Source organism: Phaenicophaeus curvirostris, chromosome 6, assembly GCF_032191515.1.
Source record: "Phaenicophaeus curvirostris isolate KB17595 chromosome 6, BPBGC_Pcur_1.0, whole genome shotgun sequence".
Taxonomy (NCBI): Eukaryota; Metazoa; Chordata; class Aves; order Cuculiformes; family Cuculidae; genus Phaenicophaeus; species Phaenicophaeus curvirostris.
The window spans coordinates 39460641-39483434 of NC_091397.1; the positions used below are offsets into that span (position 1 = coordinate 39460641).

At 45.5% G+C, this 22794-nt stretch overlaps 1 protein-coding gene across 2 annotated transcripts in view; it reads left to right on the forward strand.

Moving 5' to 3' along the window:
- Positions 1–750: 750 nt before the first annotated feature.
- EEPD1 (endonuclease/exonuclease/phosphatase family domain containing 1) overlaps positions 751–22794 on the forward strand; it is a 69131-nt gene continuing 47087 nt past the window's right edge. Inside the window, exon 1 of one of the 2 annotated variants that reach the window (XM_069859844.1) lies at positions 751–1705. In XM_069859844.1, coding sequence (XP_069715945.1) covers positions 828–1705 — 878 coding nt within the window. In that variant the 5' untranslated portion in view covers positions 751–827. The remainder of the gene's footprint in view (positions 1706–22794) is intronic. The other variant, XM_069859845.1, reaches the window with a different exon arrangement.

Consider the following 22794-nt stretch of genomic DNA (forward strand, 5'->3'; position numbering starts at 1 on the left):
CTTATGAGGAGCAGCTGAGAGAGCTGGGGTTGTTTAGCCTGGAGAAGAGGAGGCTGAGGGGAGACCTCATTGCTCTCTTCCATTACCTGAAAGGAGGTTGTGGAGAGGAGGGTGCTGGCCTCTTCTCCCAAGTGACAGGGGACAGGACAAGAGGGAATGGCCTCAAGCTCCGCCAGGGGAGGTTCAGGCTTGACTTCAGGAAAAAATATTTCATGGAAAGGGTCACTGGGCACTGGAACAGGCTGCCCAGGGAGGTGGTTGAGTCACCTTCCCTGGAGGTGTTTAAGGCACGGGTGGATGAGGTGCTAAGGGGCATGGTTTAGTGATTGATAGGAATGGTTGGACTCGATGATCCTGTGGGTCCTTTCCGACCTAGTGATTCTATGAAGAAAAAGCCAGTGGAGGTGACTGATGAGGCTTCCGTGAGGTTTCAAAACGCGTTTATGCCCTGCCAGCAGCAGAGAGGCGAGCCCAAGCAACTTGAGGGACGTGAGCGCCGAAGCACCCGTGAGCACGGATGCGAGAAGCCTCCGTCCCCCAGCCCCGCCCCGTCTCTCGGGGGCGGAGGAGGAGCTGCCCCACCACCCCCCATCCCGGTCCCGGGCCTCGGCGCCGCGGAGATGGGCGGAGCGGGTGCCGCCCCGGCCCCGCCTCGCTCCTGCCGAGGGGGCGGGAGCTCCCGCCGAGCCGCTCCTGCCGCCGGCGGGGCGAGGGCGAGCGGCGGCGCCCGGAGGAGGAGGAGGAGGAGGGAGGAATAAAGGCAAGGGGTCCGCTTGACGGTGCCGGGCGTGTCCGCAGGGCGCCGCGCAGCATCCCCGCGTCGGTCCATGAGCGGCCGGGGCGGCGGTGCGATGGGAGGCAGCCTGGGCTGCCACCGCTCCATCCCCCGCGACCCGGCGGATCTGTGCCACGGCCGCAAGTTCAGCGCGGCGTGCAACTTCAGCAACATCCTCGTCAACCAGGAGAGGCTCAACATCAACGCGGCCACGGAGGAGGAGCTGATGACCCTGCCGGGCGTCTCGCGGGTGGTCGCCCAGAACATCGTGGAGTACCGGGAGTACATCGGCGGCTTCAAGAAAGTGGAGGACCTGGCGCTGGTGAGCGGCGTCGGGGCGGCCAAGCTGGAGCAGGTGAAGTTCGAGATCTGCGTGAGCAGCAAGGGCAGCTCGGCGCAGCACTCGCCCAGCTCCCTGCGCAGGGACCCGGCCGCCGAGCATCACCTCTCGGCCACCAAGATCAACATCAACACCGCCACCCCGGCCCAGCTCATGAGCATCCGCGGCGTCACCGAGAAGATCGCCCACGGCATCGTCGACTACCGCAAAGAGCACGGGCCCTTCAAAAGTATCGAGGACTTGGTGAGGATGGACTGCATCAATTCCTCCTTCCTGGACAAAATCAGGCATCAGATTTTTGCGGAGCGTTCCCGGCCCCCTTCGACGAACACCAACGGTGGACTCAACTTCACAGCCAAGCCTCACCCCAGCCCCACTTCTCTGAGCCTCCAGAGCGAGGACTTGGACTTTCCTCCTGGGGGTCCAACCCAGATCATATCGACTCGCCCCTCTGTGGAGATGTTTGGGGGGGTGAGAGACGGTAGACCTGTGCTGAGGTTGGCTACCTGGAACCTGCAAAGCTGCTCTGTTGAGAAAGCCAACAACCCAGGCGTGCGGGAAGTCGTGTGCATGACGCTGCTGGAGAACAGGTAAGAGGCAGCACCTGTCCTGTAAGCCTAGCTCCTCGCAGCATTGCAGGTTAACTCCTCGGGGGTTTGGGTGCTCTGGAGTCCTGTTATGATTCTGCTGGGACTTGTTCCTTCCTGGGATTCTTAAATGTATCTTGCTTCTTGCGTGGCAACCCAGTGAGTTCTTAGCACTGGGGCTGTAGCAACTGTCCCCAATAGCCCTTGAAAGGCGGTGGACCTTCTGAGGAGTTGTGTGTATTTACATGCAGGAAGGACTGTGCTGTTATGGTTGGTCATTTTGGACCTGTTAATAATTGGTCACAGGTTGTTTCTCTGTCAAGAGACTTTTAAGCGAGTTTCAGAGGTCTTGTCTTTCCTGCCAGAAGCTGGGCAGGAGGGAATAGCAAGGGAAGGGCTGCTCTGTATGTTCCCCATTTCTTACAGTGTTTCCCAGAGCATCTCATTACTACTCTGGGAGGCAGGATGCAGCACTGTATTAGCCTGTCTCAGAGCTGCCAAGCTGAGACTTTCAAGTTCCTCCTCTCCAGGAAGTCTTGTTTGGGTGGTGAGTTCCTTTACGTTAGCATTAGGGCTGCAGTCCACTCTCCATTGGATCCGGTCCTCAAATCAAAAAGGCTGCTGAGCACAGTCAAGATGGTTTGGGCTGTGTAATGAGCGTGGAATGCCATGTCTCGTCCTGCAGGGGTGACACAGCTCGTTAATGAGCAGTCATGGGGCATCTGCTGAGCTGCAGGGACCACTCATCCTTGGGGATGAGAGACATGAGTTACCAGGGGAGGCTGTGCTGTCCCTGCACCAGGCAGCCCTCCAATTGCACTAAGCTGGTGGGCATGAAGCAAATTCTATTTGTGGTGTGGTCAAGCAGGACGGTGCTTCTGGTGTTAGAGGCTGAAAAGCCAAGAGAGGTGCTTTGGTTTTGTTTGAGTAAAGTAATCGGGCAACAGTGCTGGGGATGTCTCTCATGCTGAACTTTCTGCTTGATACAGAAATACAAGAATGCAATAAGGATTTTGGAAGTAATTCTTATCCTTTCCTCTCCATCTGTGAAATCTTTCCCAGCTGGTCTGGCATTTAGTTTATGGCACTAGGAAACTGACTTTTCTCTTTGGCTTCTATTCAAACTTCCAGCTGGAAATGAATAGGGGCAATGGACTCTTGGACTTCTGCAAAAGGGATGTTGTGGGGATGGGAAGTGCTGATGAACCATTATCTCTGGCAGCGCTGAGACCTCTGTCCTTTCCCAGTAATATGCTGAATAATGGCTCTTGTCAGTGTGGTTACAGGGATCAGGAACATGAGAAGGACAGTGACAATGATGTGGCATCCTGTGCTGTGATAAAGTATTTGTGGTTGGGGATACCTCTGCTGTGAACTGCTTGGGAGCCTGATGCTCCCACATAGGAAACATCTGTCATCTCTTGTCCTTCACTCTTCGATAGCCAGAATAGAGATGATATACCAGTGGGGGTGTTCAGATGTCACGCTGATGGCTTCAGCCTAATATCTTTCAGTATTCCTTGACTGCTCCGCTAGTTCAGGTATCCTGTGCTTCCCCCTTCACCACTGCTCTTATTCTCTCATGAGAAGTTGGTTGGCTGGAGTGGACATTAGAGTGGAGTCTGGAGGCGCTGGGCATCTGGTTAGGAGGCAGAGGCAGACAGACCTGCTGAGAAAAGAAATATCACTTATTATTGCTGGTTGCAGTATTATTTTCATACTTCAGTCTTGAAAGAAAAGTGACTGGTGATTTACTTATAGTTTTTTACATACATATATATTACTGATCTCATCCAGTAAAGTGTTAACTGTCTGTGACTTCTGCATCTTCAACAGTTTTTTTTTTGGACGGAGCGGGGAACTCCAACAGTCCACGTATTAAAAAAGCTAGGCAGAGAAAGTGACTTATAAAATAAGTCTCCATTAGCCCAAGTAAATGCAGAGCGTGGCCCTAGTAGTTTGTTTCATTCATGCTCTTAAAATGCATATACTTTGGTTCCATCCAGCTTAGCAAACAGGTACTCCGTTGTACTGAGTGATATGAAAGGGCTTTCTGATACTTTGAAGTCTAAAAGGAGCCTGATATAAAGACTTGGTTTTGTCCTGTTTTATTGCACGTGTATGTGCCATCAATCACACAGGGAGAGTACGATGCAATTGTTTTCTGTACTTGATCCTACTTGTGATAGCGTGAGAAGCGGGAAAGAAATGAGACTAATGTGCAATGACAGACAAGCCTGCAGAACTTCCCTGGGAAAATAAATGTGGGAACAGAAAAAAACATTCAACACGATGCAGGAAAAAGGTATACGTTGGGTAACGTTGTGCTCAGCACCTCAGGGAGGAATTTCCTCTTGCTTGTGCTAGCATTGCTGAGGTCAGTAAAGCTTTACAGCTGTAAAACGGCCTCAGCTGAGGCCAGAAACCGCCTTCCTTCTGTATGTGAACTCCATGGTCTCCCTCCCATTTCTGGTAATGTAGCCTGGGAACTGATAAAATGCCTTGCAAACTAATCTTTGCCTGGGTAAATCAACTTCAGTTGATAATCAACTGGAGAAATTAATCTCTTGCTTCTGCAAGCAAGAATACACTTTTTCATGGGGCTCGCCATTGAGTGTGTTTTCAAGGCACTCTGTGCTTAGTGGATACCTCGTAAATGTTGCTGAAGTCTTCAGCTGTGACCCAAGTTGTTGCCCGGTGGATCTCAAGGCTGATTAAGCTGACAGTGGGCAGGGGCTCTCATGATCTATGCTGATGGACATCTGTTTGCTGATGTAACTTTGTGCACAGTCTCCCTTGCACACATGAACTTGCTCCTGCATACCAGTCCCTCGTAGTTCAGGGTGTTCTGAGGTAGTCTGGGGTGGTCTCAGGTGCTCGAGTACTACATTGTTGCAGTATTCCTGTTAGAGGACCTCCCTCATCTAGCTTTTTAAGTCTAGGAATAAAGCAGGGCAAGTCAGGAAAACAGTATTAAAACCATGTAAAGAGCAGTGAAGAAACTTAATTTGAGATCTTGGCGACTTTCATGGCAGTTGAAAGGCTGATTTGGGGTTTACTTTGCAGTTTGGTGGGTTTTTTTTCTTGACAAGTTCACAGCAGGTAGCTTTGAGACCCTTGGGCTTCTTCTTTAAGGCATTAACAATAGGGAAAATTATAGTTCATTTCCAGGTAAGGCTAGAAGATGAAGGTCCTTCTGTCTTCCAGCTCTGCATAGCCCTTGCACTGAGGGAACAGTTATGCAGGAAGGAAAGAGGGGGCTGTGCCTTCATTCAAAACAAACAAAAAGCAAGAAACTGTCCTTCTGTAGAGTAGTCTGCTGAATGGAGGAGGGGAAAAAATAAAAAAACCCAAACCCTTCACACTTGTGCATAGAAGTGCTAAATTTCTGAAGAGCAGCAAAAGGAACATACACCAAATCAGTAAGCATGACTACTACTGCTAAGCTATTTTGAAATTCATTGCTGCAGTACAAAAATAATGAAATACAGCAAGGTCCTCACCCTCTTTCTCATATTACAAGGATCTATGTTTATCATAGTGTTTGGAGTGGAGGAACGATGTGTTTTCATTCAGAGGACTAGAGAGTAAATTTAGAAGAGATTAACATGATGAATGTGGAAGCAAGCATGACGCATAATTTAATTAAAGTATCGAAAGTGGAGTGAATTTGCCCACATCTGCCATGTTTCTTGCAGATGTGGTTTGGCACAGCTGGGGTTTGGTGATGGGGTCAGAGCTGGCCTGTCTCTGAGATTGCAGGTCATCCCCTTCAGCTGATCTCCATGTCCTCCCCATTCTTGGGGGATGAAGAAACCAACAGCATCTTCTCATCAAAACATGAAAAATGTCAGGTTGGGGTAGCATGCATCGACAGGGGAATCAAGTTCGGGTCAAAGGCAGCAAGTGTTTTCATGGGGAAGATAAGTAACCCCAGTAGAGGTGTTTCCTCTGGCCAAGGTCAGTGGAGATATCTCAGAGCTGTCCTGTACCCCAAGTCCATAGGGAAGGGCGTTCTTTCCTTATCCATACCTGCCTCAGGCCTGTCCCTCCTGGCCATTATCTGAACTAATGTCTCCCGTGACACCTTGTGACCGCTCTCTCTGGCTGTTATGACCTGAGGCGCCTTCTGGGTGACTGCATCAAGAAGCATGACGCAGGCATGTGCAGGATGTATACTAAAGGTACATCCTCTAGTTTAATTGCTTACTTGAGAGTTTGCTAGTAGCTGAGGGCAGTGATCAGTTATGCACCTTTCCCAGCATGGTTTGTAGCATAAGTTTTCCAACTGTTTTTTTGGTATGCTTTATAATGTGAAATACTAACTTTGTGAAGACCTCAATTATTCTTTTTTATTCCTTGTAAGCACACTTATGAAAAGTGATAGATAAAAATTGATAGAGGGTCCAGAAGTCAGAACTTGCACTCTCTCTCAAAAAAAACTTCTAAAAAGATTGGGGGGTCAGGGGAAAGGGAGGAAGGGGGAATGTGGCAGGATGACTGTGGGGTACCAAGGTCGAGGTTCAGGTCTACAGAGCACAACTTTGTTTCATTCCAGATGTCAAGCAGTTCAGGCTGCTCTTTCCCTCTGCTGCTTGCTTTGGTCAGCTCCTGGGAGCAGTTTCATCTTCTAGATGCAGAAAGTGTGAGTAATAAAGCCTCAGCATCTGTTGCGAAAATGACAGAACTATAGAAGAGCCCAGGTTGCAAAGGGCCCCAAAAGATCATCTAGTCCAGCCTTTCATAGGAAAGGGAGCCTAGATTAAGTTAGCTATCATGCTGTCCAGTCACACGTTGAAGACCTCCAGTGGTGAGGGCTCTTTGACATCCCTCGGGAGGTTGTTCTAGTGATTGACTGTTCTCACTGTAAGAAGATTTCCATACAGGTCTCTAGAGTAACAAATACAAGTATCAAGATAAGGTTTGTGTTTAGCCCTTTTTTTTTTTTTTGGTACCTCTTCTTGGCTTAGTTCCTTGGACAGCAAGCCTCTGTGTTTACCCTTTAGGAACATGCCAGTCCCTCTTCGTCTTCCAGTTTTGTAATGAGTTATCTGTTTTCACTTTGGTTGGATAGAAGTGTAGAGGTCACTCAAAGGTAAGAAGTTAACCTCTGTCTCCATGGCTCAGAAACCCAAATTCATGTTCCCACTGGGGTATGGATAGGTAAACCTAGGTCCAAAAATTGCTACCTGGGAGGCAGTATGTGGACATGGATTTCCCAGGTAGCCCTCACTGTGCCACCATACTCAGAAGCAATTTTATCTAGTCCTACCTACATCAGCCAGGTGTCCCAGGGGAGCTGTCATCCTAAATGCATCCTTTAGTCACCTAGAAAAAAAGGTAAGCTCCTGAACCACTCTCTGGAGCAGCGTTCTTCCATGCACAAGATAAAGAGAAAGCCATCTCATTCAGGTCCTCGCACCAGGCACTGGAGGCAGGGGAAACATGTTGCTGACACTCTGCTGTGTTGCATTCAGTGGAGGCTTTGTTTTTGCATCCACTCACTTAATCTGGACTAAGAGGTGGTGTAATGCTTACAGAGAGCAATTGTTTGCTACTGGGGCTTGATGCTTTGGTTGGGAAGGGGTGCAACGAGGTACCTTGCCTGCTGGCTTACAGCCTTTTATCCTGGCAAGATGATGGAAAGGGATGGCACCCCCCAAACACAATGTTGCTTTTTCTCACATTCCTCTCAGTCAAGTGTTATAGTAGTAGTGATAGTTATACTTGCATGCTTTGGAGGGTCAGTGCCAGCCTGTATTTGTTATTTCTGCTTTATTGCTGCAGCTCTCTGTGGCCCAGCAAAGCCCTGAGGTGTGTCTGTTTTGTGTCTTTTTCTTTATACAGCTCCGTTTTTCTCCCTCAAATTAATACTAAGCTGGAGCCCTGCCAAGAATAATTCCCCTGCAAGAATAGGTCAGGAAAGAGGACCTGGCTCAAGTAAACTGACCATGCTAATAAGACTTAAATGGCTAAAGAACAAATACACCCTCTTCTCCTTATGCAATAAAAAGGAAATCCTGCCTTTTGCAACTACAGGAAAAACTTGAGAGAAAAAAGGAATTCTTAGATGATATCTTCTATGTGCGCTTCACAAAGTGATTTTTATGAGCAGTAGAAATACAGATACATGCAATTAGTACAGCCTGCATTAGTTTGCACTTTATGATATCCCTGGGGACAAAAAAAATGGAGTGATGGAAGAGCTGTTGTGTTCGGGGGTTTTGGGGTTGGCCTTTTTGTTGGTTTGGGTTTTTTGTTGAGTTTTTTTGGCCTCCACCTATGAGATCAACAATGTTTTACTTGCTGAAGATCAGTAGGAGACTGAAGCTACCCTCTGCGTGCTGTCTGGCAGGGGAAAGCAGCAAGATCTTCTCTGGGCAGACCCTGAGTTACATCGTTTTCCAGTGAAATCAAACTCTACCGATTTATTCCGTATCTGGATTTGGCCCATTATTTTGTCTACGACAAATCACGTGGAGGCTGTGGATCTCAGTGCTTCCTGAGGTTTAGGGCTCCTCTGCAGTACTGTTCCCATCCTGGATAAGGATTCCAGCCTCTTTAGGGACTGCCCTTGGGGGACCAGGTGATGTCAGTTCATTACATTAAATTAATTAAATTCCATTTCCAAACCTCTGCTTTATATGGACTGAGACCCTCTGTATTGGCAGTGCCTGCTTCTCTGTAGGAGGTGGGTTGCTTGCTCGAAATACTTTGCGACTTTGGAGTCTTTGCAGGAGAGATCAAAAGCAGTGGATGGACTTGGAGCAAGATCATGAAGAGTATACACTATCCCCATGTCCACGTATTTGGAGAAAATATTCTGGATCCATGAACTCCATAGGAGATCTTGGAAGTGGATGCTGTTGGTCTCATTTGATAGCTGTGGATCTAGTGGGTTTGCCATAGCCCCCACAGCTTTCCTCCCTCAGACATGACACAGTAACGTAGGACAGGCCCTTGAAATCATCCTTGAATAACCTTCCCAGGTTTTTTGTCTTTTAAAGGGAGATCTGGGTGTCTTGTTGACTTTGGACAACTGCCTCAGTGTATTCTTTGGACGTCTGTGGGGCTACTCATCTACATTCAAAGCTGAGAATGTGGCTGGGAAAATGGTATAGTTAAAGGCCAGTTTATCTGTATTAAGCAAACCTTATTTTTCTCCCTTATAAAATGATAGTCTTGCCCTGCCACGGTTACTCATGCCATTTAAAGCCTGACTAAAAAGGAACAGATCAGTGGGGAAAGTGTTTATTGATATATTATTTTTTCCTCTGAAAACGTGTACTTGATACATCTGGCAGGACTTAATGGCTGCATAGTTTCAATCCATTCCTTCTGGGCTATTCTGCACATTTATTTCGTGTCACTGGATTAATGTGCAGAATAGCAGGTATTTTGGTAAACAAGAGCTGCCAGCTCACTCCCGCAGGTCCTGCACTGTTTGCTGTATTCCAAGCAGCAAAGATTAAAGGGGTTGACTGATTTATGGTAATAAATCAGTGAATTAGTAAGTAGTGCTCTATTGCCTGCTCCTGAATCACAAGCAGAGGCCGCAAGGCTATAACCTCATCCTTCTAGACTTCTGAGAAAGCTTGTGCCACATGACTGTAGAAGACAAACTAGGTATCTATGTATAGGGCTCCATCCTGTAAACAGAAATCTTTAATGCTCTGTGATTCTTCTGTGGTTTAGGAACTCAAGAGTACAGCTGCAGAAGCAGTGGTTCTCTAGTTTTGGCTTTAAAAAGAGCAATATGACCATTCCTGAGGGCAAAAGATACTGCTGTTGCTGTTCTTACTAGGAAAGAAAGATCAAGGGATTACTAACATGGGAATTAAATACTTCAAGTTCCTGAGAAGGTGCAAGCAGAAACTCAGTCCCTCTTAACTAGAAGAAAACACTGTCTCTGCGACCAAGTGCTGGTTGGGCGCACTGTGAAACACAGGTCTATAGCTGTGTTGAACAAAGACAATTAAGACAGAATACGGTTTTACAGATTTAGCTGTATCCGTCTTCATCGAGTTGGGTAACAGCATGTTTCCTACAGCTGTGTTGTTAGGAGGACCCTGCTTCTTCAGTTTCTAATTAGCATTTCTCTGTGAGTTTTGTCCAAATAATGATTTCAAGGCTTGGCTGGATGAGCAGAGAAAAGTTGATAGGACACTGATTACAGTGTGCATGTAACTTATTTTTAAATCACATTGTTCTTCATTGTGATGCAGGTGTAAGCTGACAGAGGGAAGCACAGTGTCCTTACTGAAATAATTGCAATATGCTACAGTACTTTTTCAACACTATTATGTTATTACATTATTAATAGCAGTGCATAAAACCAGGAACTTGGTAGCTTCTTTATTTCCATGTTTTTAATTTATTATTTTACATGAAGAACTTCTCTCTCTTTGAATAATAGCTGGCAATTCCAACTGATTTATTGGATAATGAAAGCATTTGGTAGCTCTGAGAGGAGAGTGAGACCTACCAAAGACCTTCTATCCAACATGGGAGGTCAGGATGTGCTTTCCACCCTGCTTGAGTTTGGTACCCTCCCTCATCTCTGGCCTAGGTGATTTGTGGTGGATTCTGAAATGCTCTATAAGGTTCCAAGAGCAGGATGGGCATCATGTCAAGAGCAGATGAACACTGAAGTGGATACGTAGCTGTGGTAAAAAGGATGTTTTCTGTTGATAAACAGTTTCATCTCGCCCTTGGCATATGCAGTTTATCCACGTCCTGGCCAAGCTGCATGGCATTTTTAAATGGCATGCGTGTTTTAAACTGCTCGGTCACTGTCAGGGCAGATCAGTGCCGCTGACCTCCTTTCCATCCTACTCTCCATCCCTGCTTCTGGGGCTTTGTACCCACAGGAGCCTGGCATCAGTGCTGAAATGTTTTTTTTTTTCAGTGCTTGTGGTAAAATTATTAGAGGCCAGTAAGTAAGAGAAATACATTTACCCTGCTTGTGCCCCATGCACATACCTGTTCTAGAAGTTGAACTGTGTATAAAAATATAGTTTTTAAAGAATTAATTCATATGGAAAAATACATTTGGGATTATATTGTCATCTATGCTAAGGATGGCTAGGAATAAAGTGCTTATTAAATTCACTGGTTTTGCAGTGGAATAAATGCAGCCGACTTGTGCAGAGTGGGTTGGAGTCCCTCTGTCTGACACCACTTGGTACGTCCTGTCTGGTTGGCTGTCTGTCCTGTCTCTGTGTCTTGTCTCAGAGTAGAGGTGAGATGCCCTCCTGCTCTTTGTGAGGAACGTCCTACGAGGCAAAGCTATTCTTGGGAGCAGTCCGTGCTGTAGTTTTTTGGATAGGGATAAGGAGGAAGAACTGGAAAATTTTCTTTTCCTTCTGCATGGCTGTTTTTTGCTGTGTTTTTGTAGGTGTTTCAGGTAATGTGCTCAAGCTCCTGTGCAAATTGAGCTACAACAGCTGTCCAAGCCGTTCACAGCTGAACGGGTTTTTAATGGGTTACTGAACAGCTAATTGATCAACAAGGTTTTTGCTGTGTGGTATGGCTGCAGCCTTCCTGCCCTAAATCCCTTGTGCTCGTGACACACTGCCAGTCCTGCAAAACTGCGTGCCCTTTGCTTAACAAGGCTGGGGGTGGGGGGGAGGGAAGCATAAACCTCTCCCAGAAGCTGCTGCTTTTGCTTTCAGACTTATCGTTCGAATCCTGTTATATTTATAGCTCCTTTTTCCCCTCTGCTTCCTCATCGGTCCGTCTGTCGCACGGCTGTGGATGCAGGGGGGCAGGCACTGTCCCACTGGCTGCCTAGGGCTGGCTCCAGCCTTGCTTGGGGTCATTGCCGGTCAGTGCCCTCCCTTGCCCAAGCCCGCGTTCGCCTGGTGTAAACGTTAGCTGGCTTTCTGCTGAACTGGAAGTGGTGTGCTGTTGGATATGCATTGGAGGTTAACTTAGAAACCTTGTGTTTGGTTTCTTTATTTAGTCTATTTAAGCAAATGAGACCAAGTTTGGCTGTAGCTTAATGGCACTGAATTGCAGGGCATTGTGGCAGAAGCCATTCTAATCTGGTATTAAAAAATAAGCTGTAAAATAGGCAAGTTTGTTGCTTTTATGTATGCAAAGTCAGGTTCCGTAGGTTTGCTATAGTCTAGTATGTTAGCATGGCTATCTAACTCCTTTCTCCTTTGTTTTTTTGTTGTTTGTTTTTTTTTTCCCTCTTTCTAAGCAGATAAAAAGATGGTAAAATGTGAAGCCCTGTCAGGGAGGATAGTTTGAACTTGAAAGGGTCCATATTATATAAGTTAAACCAGTTTGCATTTTAAAAAAGGCGAGACACACGCTGGCACCACAACATGTGGAACAGGAAGTATGCTGTGCCTGTACGAGATCCCCACCACGTACAAAACATCAGAGTTGCTGCTGAATTAAGTGTAAAAATAAAGTTATTGTCGGAAAAATACCACAGTGGTACCTGGCTACTCTTTACAGCCTTTACACTGACCCACCTAAGTTTACCTATGATTTTGGCAGCAATGGTAGTGCAATTTTTGCCTATTTGTCTATCCATACCTTCCTGCTAGTCCTTGCAGACCTCTTTCTCTTATCTCTAGCTGTGTTTACACTCCCCTTTCATAATCAATGGAGACAGCGCTACCAGCACTTCTGACTGTCCTCTGTGCTGGCCACCCTCCCAAAAACATGGTATTGAGCAGTGAGAAGCATGTGGCCTGGCAGAGGGCAACAGGGCTGGTACTGCTGGCAGATAGTTCAGCCTTACTTCCAACGCATCTTGGAGGGAATCTGTTGGTAAAGATTACCCTCTGGTTACTGAAAAAAATCCCCATGATTTCTTCTTTTAATTGTTTCTGAGTTCTGTGGTGCGAAGTAGCACTACAGAAAAGGAAATTGTGGCTTGAAGGACAATATAAAGGTTCAGGGATTGAACAGTCCTCAGTTAGCAGCTTGTGGATTTAATAGCTATTTGGATAATTTCCACGCAGAGCTGCTGGCAGTAGAAATTCTGGAAACATTGCCTGTAGGTGAAGGTTGTGCTGCACAAGCAAAAGCCTTCTCTAAGCATGTGGTGTTTCGCATTTCTTCTTTAAATTGAGACTGCTTGGACTTGACTGTGGTTTAACTTGCTTCTCCTTCCTTTATTGACTTTGTATGTGAGTGCAACCACCTTTTTTTGAGGGGCTGTGTGCAGGGTTGATGATAGCATTTTACATTGCTCAGCTGTGCACTCGAATTTGGCAAAAAGAAAGTGAAAGTAAGGAGATGGGCAGATTCCTGTATATTGATTTTTCAGTTGGTTGAAAGGAAGTTGCCTTATAAAACCTGCCTCTATCTTTGACCTGACCATCAAAGCTTGCTCTTGTAATCTGAACATGACCCCTTCCTTGTCTCTCCCGTCTGACTGAACTAAAGCCTTTTCTGTGGCTTCACTTGGCTTTTAAATTGTCTTGCTACACCTTGAACACATCAGGGTATTGCAAATGAATTTTAATCAAGCCTTTACTTTCACATCATGAGGGTTGAATGGTATCATCTCCCACCTACAAGGCTGAGGACTTAAGTTTCCTTGCATCATCCGTGATATTTCTCCCAAAATCATTCTAACGCTGTTTTCTCATTCCAAGACATGCTGCAGCATTTCTTTCTCTTCCACTGAAGCCTCTTGCCAGGCAGTTTGAAAATCAGTACCTTTTAAGATATCTCAAGTTTCAAGCAAAACCTGCTTGAGAACTACAGCCTTGCCTTTTATTCCAGGGGGTGTTACAAGCTCTTGCAAATAGAGGAGGCTCCTGTATCGTTGCTTTGAAGGGGAAAACCAAGTATTTGGTTTTGATTTCTATTCCTTGGAGGTACTTAAAACTCTGCAGAAAAATACCTTATTAATGTCCTGATGTGTTGGACATGGATTTATTTTTAACTTGCAAGAGCAGTTGTTTAAAAGGAGTTTGTATGTATGTTAGGAGTTAAGCAGCACAAGTGCTCAGCTTTTTTTTCCTATCTGCTACTGAGCCTATCTGATTATGTTGTACGGGTGCATGCTGCACTGATAGTTTACAATTCCTCTTCCATATGCATCTTATCTTCCTAAAGATAGTGCATAGAGACGTTAGCTCTGTGAGGAGAGACTGATGAATTTATATCAGAAGAATCTTTTTGTCTAGCAGCTCTTCAGCATGAGGCACTGTTCAGAATATCTCTTTAAAATATAGTGCTGGAGGAATAACAGTTTTGTCAAGGCAGTGTAATTTGTCTTCAGTGCTTAGGTATAGCTTAATGTGTCTAAACCGTAATATTTGTAGAAGAAAGTATGAGTTGTCCATACAAGACTCCCCATGCCCCAGTTTTTAAAGTTTATATGTTTTGGGAAATTGTTTGGAATCTACAGCCAGATCAGCACTAAGTGCGGGTACTTTCTTAGGGCGTGAGTGTCTCTTTCTCTAGGAATGCCGGTATGATGGTCTGAAAACTCCAGTTCTTCTGGAGGATGGATTTCATAGGTGCCTATATTGTCATTCTGGGTTGGTTTTGGGTTTTTTTGTTTTGGTTTGGTTTTTTTCTGATCGTGAAATCTTCCCAGGGTCATTGTAAACTAAAGACTTGATCAAATATTGTCCATAAACTTTGCACATTTATTTATCTGCTGCAGGGCAATTTCATGTTATTGGGGAACAAGGGTCATGCGATAGCTTGAATCCACTGCCAAAAGAAAACACAGATTGTTGCTTCCATTTTTATTATTCCCAGTGCTTGGCTCAAGTTTCACCTCCCAGGTCTGCTCCTGAAATTGCTGCCCAATCCAAAGGTTTGTTCCCATTGAGCTGCTGGTTAAACTTTGGCCAGTTTGCTTATTCCTCGTTTCCATCTTCTAGATGCTGCATGCAGCCAAACACTTCAGGACGTTTGCCTGTCACCTTATTTTTATATCCAGCTTTTCATACCGTCTTCTTGCCTTTTGGGCAAGCTCGATATTTTAGTACTATATTACTGCCCATCGGTATTAAAATAATGGTTCAATTGTTTCAATGGCACAGCTTTAGGAGGCAGTCAAAACCTGTGCAATTTGCACCTCTTCCAATAATCTGAAATGCTTCCCAGGAAGCAACGATTACTTTATCCTCAGAATAATCCAGAAATGGGAATGAGAACGATGTTGTAAAAGGTTTGTAATTTCTGCTTCATGTACTTTGTAGGCCTGCAGGTGCATAAACACTATTGAGAAGAATCACTGGAGTCCTCTTTATATTGCTTTAAGCCCAATATTGAATCCAATAAAACATACACCAGGGCTCAGCATGAAGTGTTCTCTCTCCAGCTCCCTCAGGGTCCCAGCGTTCCCACCTTCACCATTTCTCTGCTGGTTTTGGGGGGTTATCACCTAGTCAAGCTGGAGAAGATCACTGGCAGAGCGGAGGAAGGCATGGCATCGTGGGGGTTGGCAGGGCATGAGGGCGAACCAACGGATAATGTCTTTGCGAGCATCTGTACTATTCTAGTTTGTGCCCTGCATGTAGTTTAAGAGCTGCTTTATCCCCCTTGGAGCTTGTTACAAAATGTGCAAATCATATATAAAGGTGCACGAGGCATAATTTTGCACTGCCGTGTGTAGCCTGGCACAACTCATCAAATCTGTCTCCTCCTGTCATCCCTTTCTAACATACGATTGCGCTTAGCTCCAATATCTGGAGAGCTCTGTGTCTGGCCAAGCAGACTTTCTCATTCCCACGGAAGACTGGCATTTCTAAGACTGTTTTGTGTTGAAGCCTCTGACCTAAATAAGATTAAAGATCTGGACTACACAATTAGCACTTGATGCCAGAAAAAAGAAGGCTGAGCTCGGGCCACCATTCCTGCTTTGCCAGGGCTGATCTGCTTGCAGAGCTCTGCAGTTCTCTTGCATCCTTATGCTTTAAAGGCCATTCTTATGTCCAGACATCTCTGAGCCTGGCACGCAGGGGTACTCTGTGACTGGGAAGCTTTCAAAACTCCTTCCTGCATGTCATTGTGCAGCTGGAAGCTGGGATGGCTTCCAGCTCACTGAAGACACTCTGACATTGTTCCTTCTTAACACCCTCTTCCTTGTGGAGTATGGCCTTTCAGGAGGCAAGCATGTTCCCTTGTTGGCTTTCCCCATAGGAACACAAGCAGTAGTTCATGGGAATAATGTAACCCCGAATTAACGATGAGCCAAAGCAGAGGGTGGCTATATGGCGTGATGGTGGTACGAGCACTCATCTCTTCGGTGCACTAGCAAGGATGCTTAGCTAGCAGGGCTGGCTCATGGCAGTGCTCCATTTATCTGCTTGCTGGCCTGCCATCAAGAAGAAAAAATGTTCAAGAAACAACACCTCCCTTTCAACCCTATTTGCAGTCGCTGGTCTCTCTGTGTGTATGTGTGTGTGTGTGTGGTTTGCCGCAGCCTGGGGAAATAAAAAGCAGGTTAATGGGACAGGGAGGAGGATGCTTGCTACTGAACCGGCCTTTTTTCTTCCCGAACCCGGGTACAACGAGAGAGATAACAAGGCAGTGAATATATATATATATTCAAATGTCTTTACAAGGATATCTTTCAGTGCAGGGATTTGACCTTGGAAATTTGGAATATGTAATTTATAAGATGGTGGCCTTGAGGTCAGCCCACCTGATACCAGAAGGTGCTGCACCAGAAGACTTTGCGTACCTCTCGAGGCATTCACAGGACTAAGGAAACAAAGCAAATAAAGGACAAAAAGGAAATCAATTTCAGCGAAGTTGTTTCACCTTTTCCTGTCTTCTAGCAGGTCAGGAACTCAGATGAAGTGAGAATTTCTCCTGGTATGCATGTCTGTGCTGCTGTTCACTCTGCTGCGCCTTCTGGTATTGTTAGGTGGGATTGTTTGGAGTGCTAAAAGAGTTGACTTGAGGGAGAGGGAAGCTGGGGTAGAATTAAAACTATGGTCTGAGGCAAGCAGAGGTGTGCTAAAGGAGCTCATACAGACAGTTTCATAGCTTGGTTTTTCTTCACGGTGTTTCCTTCTAATTATAGCAACCTGTAAACAGCTTTACCCATGAGTACCAGCCGGCTCGAACGGGATTCCTAAATCCATGGTGTATGCATGTAGGAGTCCTCTTTGCAGGGCTGGGCCCTAGCCTTCAAGTATCACCTGTTTTGAACATTCAAGAATAATGAAGATGGTCTCTTAAAAAAATAATAGGATTGATTCAGAGCTACACTTAGAAGTTTTGCATACTGTTGTGACCCATAATCTCACACCTTTTGCATTCATCCCTTGCAGCTGTGTCCTTTGGAAATAGGCTGTATTGTGTGCCAAGAAAGGAAAGCTAAAATAGGAGGAGGATGTTTCACAGCCAAGTCTCATGTTGATATGCAAGATCTACCATTGCCTGCTGCGAGATTTGGGGCACAACCTAGTATGAACCAAAAGGCACAGCAGTCAGGGGTGTGTTACTGCACCTCCTCTAGCTAGCCCACATCCCTTTTGCCTCTCACATCCTGTAGACATGGTGGGTGTTCCCCTTCTTGAAAGAGTGTTTTGGAGTGTTATTGTTTTTTGAATGGGGGTGGGGGAGAGAGGAAAGCAAAAGCCCAACACCCTGGCTCTGTTGGTTTAGGAAATCAGATGGTTTGCCTGCCCTGTGAAAGATTTCTTTAGCACAGAGCTGGCAGTGAGTTGGTTTGTGGCAGTGTTGACTAATTCATGATAGCAGTGTTTTCCTGACAAGGGGGTGTTGATCCCAAGAAACTGTTGGCTTACCTTATGGTGTTACCCAACTGACTTTGCCCGCTGCCCTTCCGTCCGCACAGGCACGCATCACCCTGGTTTACTCATCAGAAGAGGTTGTCTCCCTGGTGCTGGCTTTCTTAAAGTATGTCAGGACAACATGCATTTATTTAAGTCTTTCATTGCTGAGCAGAAATTCCACCGTCATTACTGTGTGTTCACACGGATAATGGCTTCTTACAAGGCTGGAAAAAAGCTGAGTTCTCTTTTTCTTTGATAAACTAGCAACTAGTACTAAATAATCCAAGTTTGTTTGCATAGGCAGAAGGTATGCAACTTACTACTGCCTTTGTGTGCCTGCTCATCCTATATGGTCTAGTAGACTTCATGCTGGTGGGAAGTTTAGAGGTTTCATGGTGATCCTTGCTTTGCTTTCTGGGGCTGTGGGAAGAGAGGACCCTACTGCCCAGCCAGAGCCCTGCCCTTTGCAGTGAAGGGGAAGCATCTTTGCTGAAGGCCAGCTCCAGTGATTGCTCAGCATCTTTTTCTGTCCATCCTGACTATTAAATTCTGCTTCACCCCTAGCAGCACAAGTTTTGCCCGAGCTGTTTGTGCTTTTCTCTGAAAAGGAAAAAGATTATCCTTTCTGTTCCTTTCTTCTACTCTACTTTTCGGGGAAAGCTGCCCTTAGCATTTTTCTGCGTGATTGTGTCATGAGGTATTACTTATGTTGTCATCTCTTCCCCCTGCTCTCCTAAAAGAGGAAGGGGTGACTGCTGCCTCTACTTGTTTTTAGCCTTCCTTCCCCAAGTGTACAGCTGTCCTCATCCTCCTGTGTCGTTACGTGGTCATTTGCACTAGTGGCACCATACTAGGGGGGATCACCCACTCTCACACCTGGCCAGGGAGCTTACCTCACTGAGCACCCTGGAGACTCAATTAACAGATTGACTTTGCTCTGCAGTGTCACCCAGAGACCTATCATGCTCCTCTACTCCATTAGGACTATATTTTTTATTAGACTGAGCTTATCCCCTTGAGAATGGTGCTGCTTCGTGTTGACCTTATTCCGAATGAGGTGCCAACTTGCAATCTTGCACTCAGCTTTTCTGTTCAGTGAATTGCTGATTTTTTGGTTTGTTTTTTTTTTTCATCATTGATGACATGGCTGGTCTTTTCTTGAGCATTGAGGTTTGAGTCATTGGGGAGGGGATGGTATTTATCATCTTGTACATATATGCCACAGTAGTATTTTTAATTGGTTTTGATTGTTTAAACTAGTGAAAGATTCCTGCGCATGTGAAGGGCTCTAGGCAGGTCTGTGGTAGGACAAAGTTGGTGCCATGTTCTGGAAGCCCCAGGTGCCTGGATGGGACAATGCTGGGAGAGCAGTCAGCCAGCTGGGGAAGGGGGTACAAGTGCCTTCTGAAATGCCACTCTGTGGCCTGCCCTTCCTCGAAAGAAAGGTGGAGACTTTCCATGACAAGTAGTGTCCCACAGGGTCCTTTATGGGGACCGATGCTGTTTAATATCTTCATCAATGATATGGATAGATTTAGTGCACCCTCAGCAAGTTTGCAGATGACACCCAGCTAAGTGGTGTAGTTGCCACACTGGAAGGACGGGTTGTCATCCAGAGGGACCTGGACAGGCTGGAGAAGTGGGCCTGTGAGACCCTCATGAGGTTCAACAAGGCCAAGTGCAAGGTCTTGCACCTGGGTCAGGGCAATCCCTGATTTCAGTACAAGATGGGGGATGATGTGATTGACAGGTGACAGGACGAGGGGGAACGGGTATAAACTGGGGAAGGACAGATTTTGACTGGACATTAGGAAGAATTTCTTCACCATGAGAGTGGTGAGACACTGGAACAGGCTGCCAAGGGAAGCTGTGGCTGCCCCATCCCTGGAGGTGTTCAAGGCCAGGTTGGATGGGGCCTTGGGCAGCCTGATCTAGTGGGAGGTCTCCCTGCCCATGGCAGGGGGGTTGGAACTGGATGATCTTAAGGTCCCTTCTAACCCAAGCTATTTTAGGATTCTATGATACTATGATCCCTCTCCCTGGATAACCTGGCCGTGTGGATTGTAAACCAAAATCAGTCCTATCTGGGGAATTAAAATGTTGCCACGTCTATGATCTTCTGTACCCTTGCGTGTGCTGCACAGCTGTGTAAAACTGCTCTGCTTAGTGAAGGTGAATGGTGAGGCGAATTGTTAGCTCAGAAAGCAGAATGGGCTTGGAGACAGAGGCTTTGAGTTTAGTCATGGAGAAATAAACAAGAAAACAAATGAAATCACAAATGATGCATGTGGGCTGTGAAGAAATGCTGGAGTTATGCACTATTACAAGTCTGATAAACTCTGTTAACCTTTCTTTCACTGCTAACACTTGCACAATGTCAGGAATACTTTTTTGTGCTCCCCTTTTACACTAGCACGGGGGCTGTGGTTGTGTGGTGGGTGCTATTGTTCTGTTGTCAAGCAAAAAAGACATGGGGTTTTTTTGCCTAGCTAAGAGAGATAAGAGAACTTCCTCTTATTATATCCTGAGGCAATGCAATCCCAACCACATAATATCTGACTGAATTTAAGCACGTGGAGATCTCTGCCTTTGGCAGTTTTTATTTTTATTAGAGAGAGAGAGAAAGAATGAGTGAGTATGTGTCAGTGTTCCTCCTCTTTAAACGTGAATCCTAGTAACCCCTAAGACGTCTGGCTGGATCCCTGCCTGTGCAGGGTTACTTCAGTTCAGGGAGTTCATGCTGCCCAGACCTTGCAGCAGGCTGCATCCACTCACAGGCAAAGCACCTTAAATCTTTGCCCTACTCAAGCTGTGTTGCACAAATAAGAAGATGGTAAGAATCATGTGTTTAACCAAATCTCATTTTCATGGCTCTTTCAAATACTTTAAAAAGATTTTTAATTTATTTATTTAATCCCCAACAAGCTCACAGCCTTTTAAAATTAGGTTTTGTTTTTAAATTTACCTGTGTTCTCTCTAAAGGAAAACCTTTGGTGACAGAGCTGATACAGGACAATCATATTTATTTTCTCCTGTTATGCATCTGGTTGATGCTGTGAAAAGCCAGACTCAATAATCAATGCTAATTTGATTATCAATTAAGGTATTCTTCAGTGCAACATCGGGCATGCAGGGCATCGCTCCACCTAATGTATGTGCAACATCTAGTACAATTCACAAAGGTGATATACAGGCAAAGCATACATATTCATCACAGCTCCTGAAACAGCTGTATCTATTATAAACCGTTCCTGGAATTTATTTATACAAATTTCCTCCCCTTGGCACATACGCTCTGCCCTCTGGGGGTCTTCTTTAGGGGTCTCTGGATAAAGGCTGTAGAGCTTCCTCACAGCTGAAATTTTTAACTGCCCTTCTTGCACATGCTCTTAGACTCCTTGGGCACCTCTTCGAAGTTGCATCTGGTCTGGTTCTTTTTCTTATCATTGCACTAGCCCTTGTTATCTAGCTTAATTAGATACAGTCACATTCTTTCTAACTGCAGTCTTGTTAAAATTCCTTATTTAAACATAAGTATCCAGACACAGGCTAGCTAGAAGTTATAATTCAAGCTAATCCTACATTTTAGTTCTAAAATCGCAAAAACTATACATAATATTCAAATATATAATGTTAGCAACTTTATAACAAATCATTTCTTCCTTCATGGTGAAGCAGGTATGACAAGTCCTCCTTGCTTTAGACCTTAAACCTCACTTTAGAGCTTAGTGGATACTAGCTCTAGTGTGATTAAAGAAAATTCCTCCATAGATGCATCCCTGTGCAGTTTGCGTAATGGCCATTTCTATAACTTTCTATAGTAACTGGGTTATGTACCTGTATGCTGGCTGTATACTGTGACGGTTGTGGCAGTTTGCAGGCAGCTGTGTTTAATGAGAGCTGTCTAATGAAATTAATGTCCCTTTCTGTCCTCCCGGCTATGTGATTCCTTAGGTGCTCTGCTGGTTTGAAGTTTTAGTTGTTTTTAAACAGCATATGGCTTTTTAAGACTAAGCTGTAACCGTTCAGTGTTTGGGGATTTATTTGTTGCGCTTTGAGAAAGAGACGGCCTAAAACTGCTGATTGACCCAGACTTGCTGAGAAGAACATGATGTTCTGCGTTGCTGTCCTGTGCTTCCAAACTAGCACTGATCATCCACCAGGTTTTTCCTTCGCCTCCACCACCATAATTAATTCTCCACAAACCAGCATTTGCAAATGGTGATCAAAATTACAGCTAGGAACTATTTGGCCAAATTAAAAAAGGGGGGGGGAGGGGGGCGGTGAGGCTACTAGGCTACTATAAACATCAGAGCAATGAGCCAAATACCAAAGAGTAAACGCTGAAATATTGAATAGTGCATTAATACTTCCATTAAATCTGAAATAGGAGCCATGTATGCTGTGTAAATTAGCACTTGTATGATGCATATGCTTTCATACACTGTAAAATGTCTAGATGAGGCATTAAAAAGTGAGATGGTCTAAGAATAAAGCTCTGACCTGGGACTGTAGCCACTGTGGTTCTGTCCCATCTCCACCTCTGACATGATGTTGGACAAGCGTCACTTCTCTGGAACTTCTGGCATATTCCCATCACTGCTTAAGAAGCACGTGTTTCTGAGATCCTGCCACTAGCTGCTTGTTACTCTTTCTCAGCACCCAGACCTGATCCAGGTTAATCTGGAAGCTTCTTGTCTGCCAAGTAAATTGGCTTCACTTAAACAGCTGCTGAATGTGCAGCTTGCTGAATGGGAGCAGGGACTGCTCAAACTACTTTATCTGCAGTTGCAAAAGAAAGTCAGACTATGCCCTGACTGTACATGTTGGGGACAGTGCTGCTTGCTACCTGAAAGTCTACAGGGAATAGTGTATGGAGACCCCAACTTTAAAATACTTGGGCAGGAGAGTTGCTACATGGTGGGAACACGGTGTGGGAAAAGGTCCACCAAGTGGTCGGATCAGGACTGCTGCCTGTTGGAGGTAGATGGAGCCCAGCCATGCAGCCATCCCAGGAGGTTGGATGCAGCTTGCATGGTTGTGGTGCCAGTGCTGAGATTAGGGTGCCTGGGCCACAGTGTTGGGTTTCAGTGCCGTGCTGCTCTGCCTAATGAGTTCCAGCCATGCCACGATTTCTTATCAGATCAGAGCACTTGGTTACTGGTACTGCAGCACATTTCTTTCCCCTCCCCTTTTTTTTATTATTCTGAGAAATGCAGCAGTTGTATTTGTCATAAATAAGTCACTGCTTGCTCCTATGTACAGTACTCAGCTGCATTTACTGTGTCCTATTGTATACAGGCTTTTTTTTTTTGCAGTCATTAATTGAAGATGGTTAATCTGCCTTTTAACAGC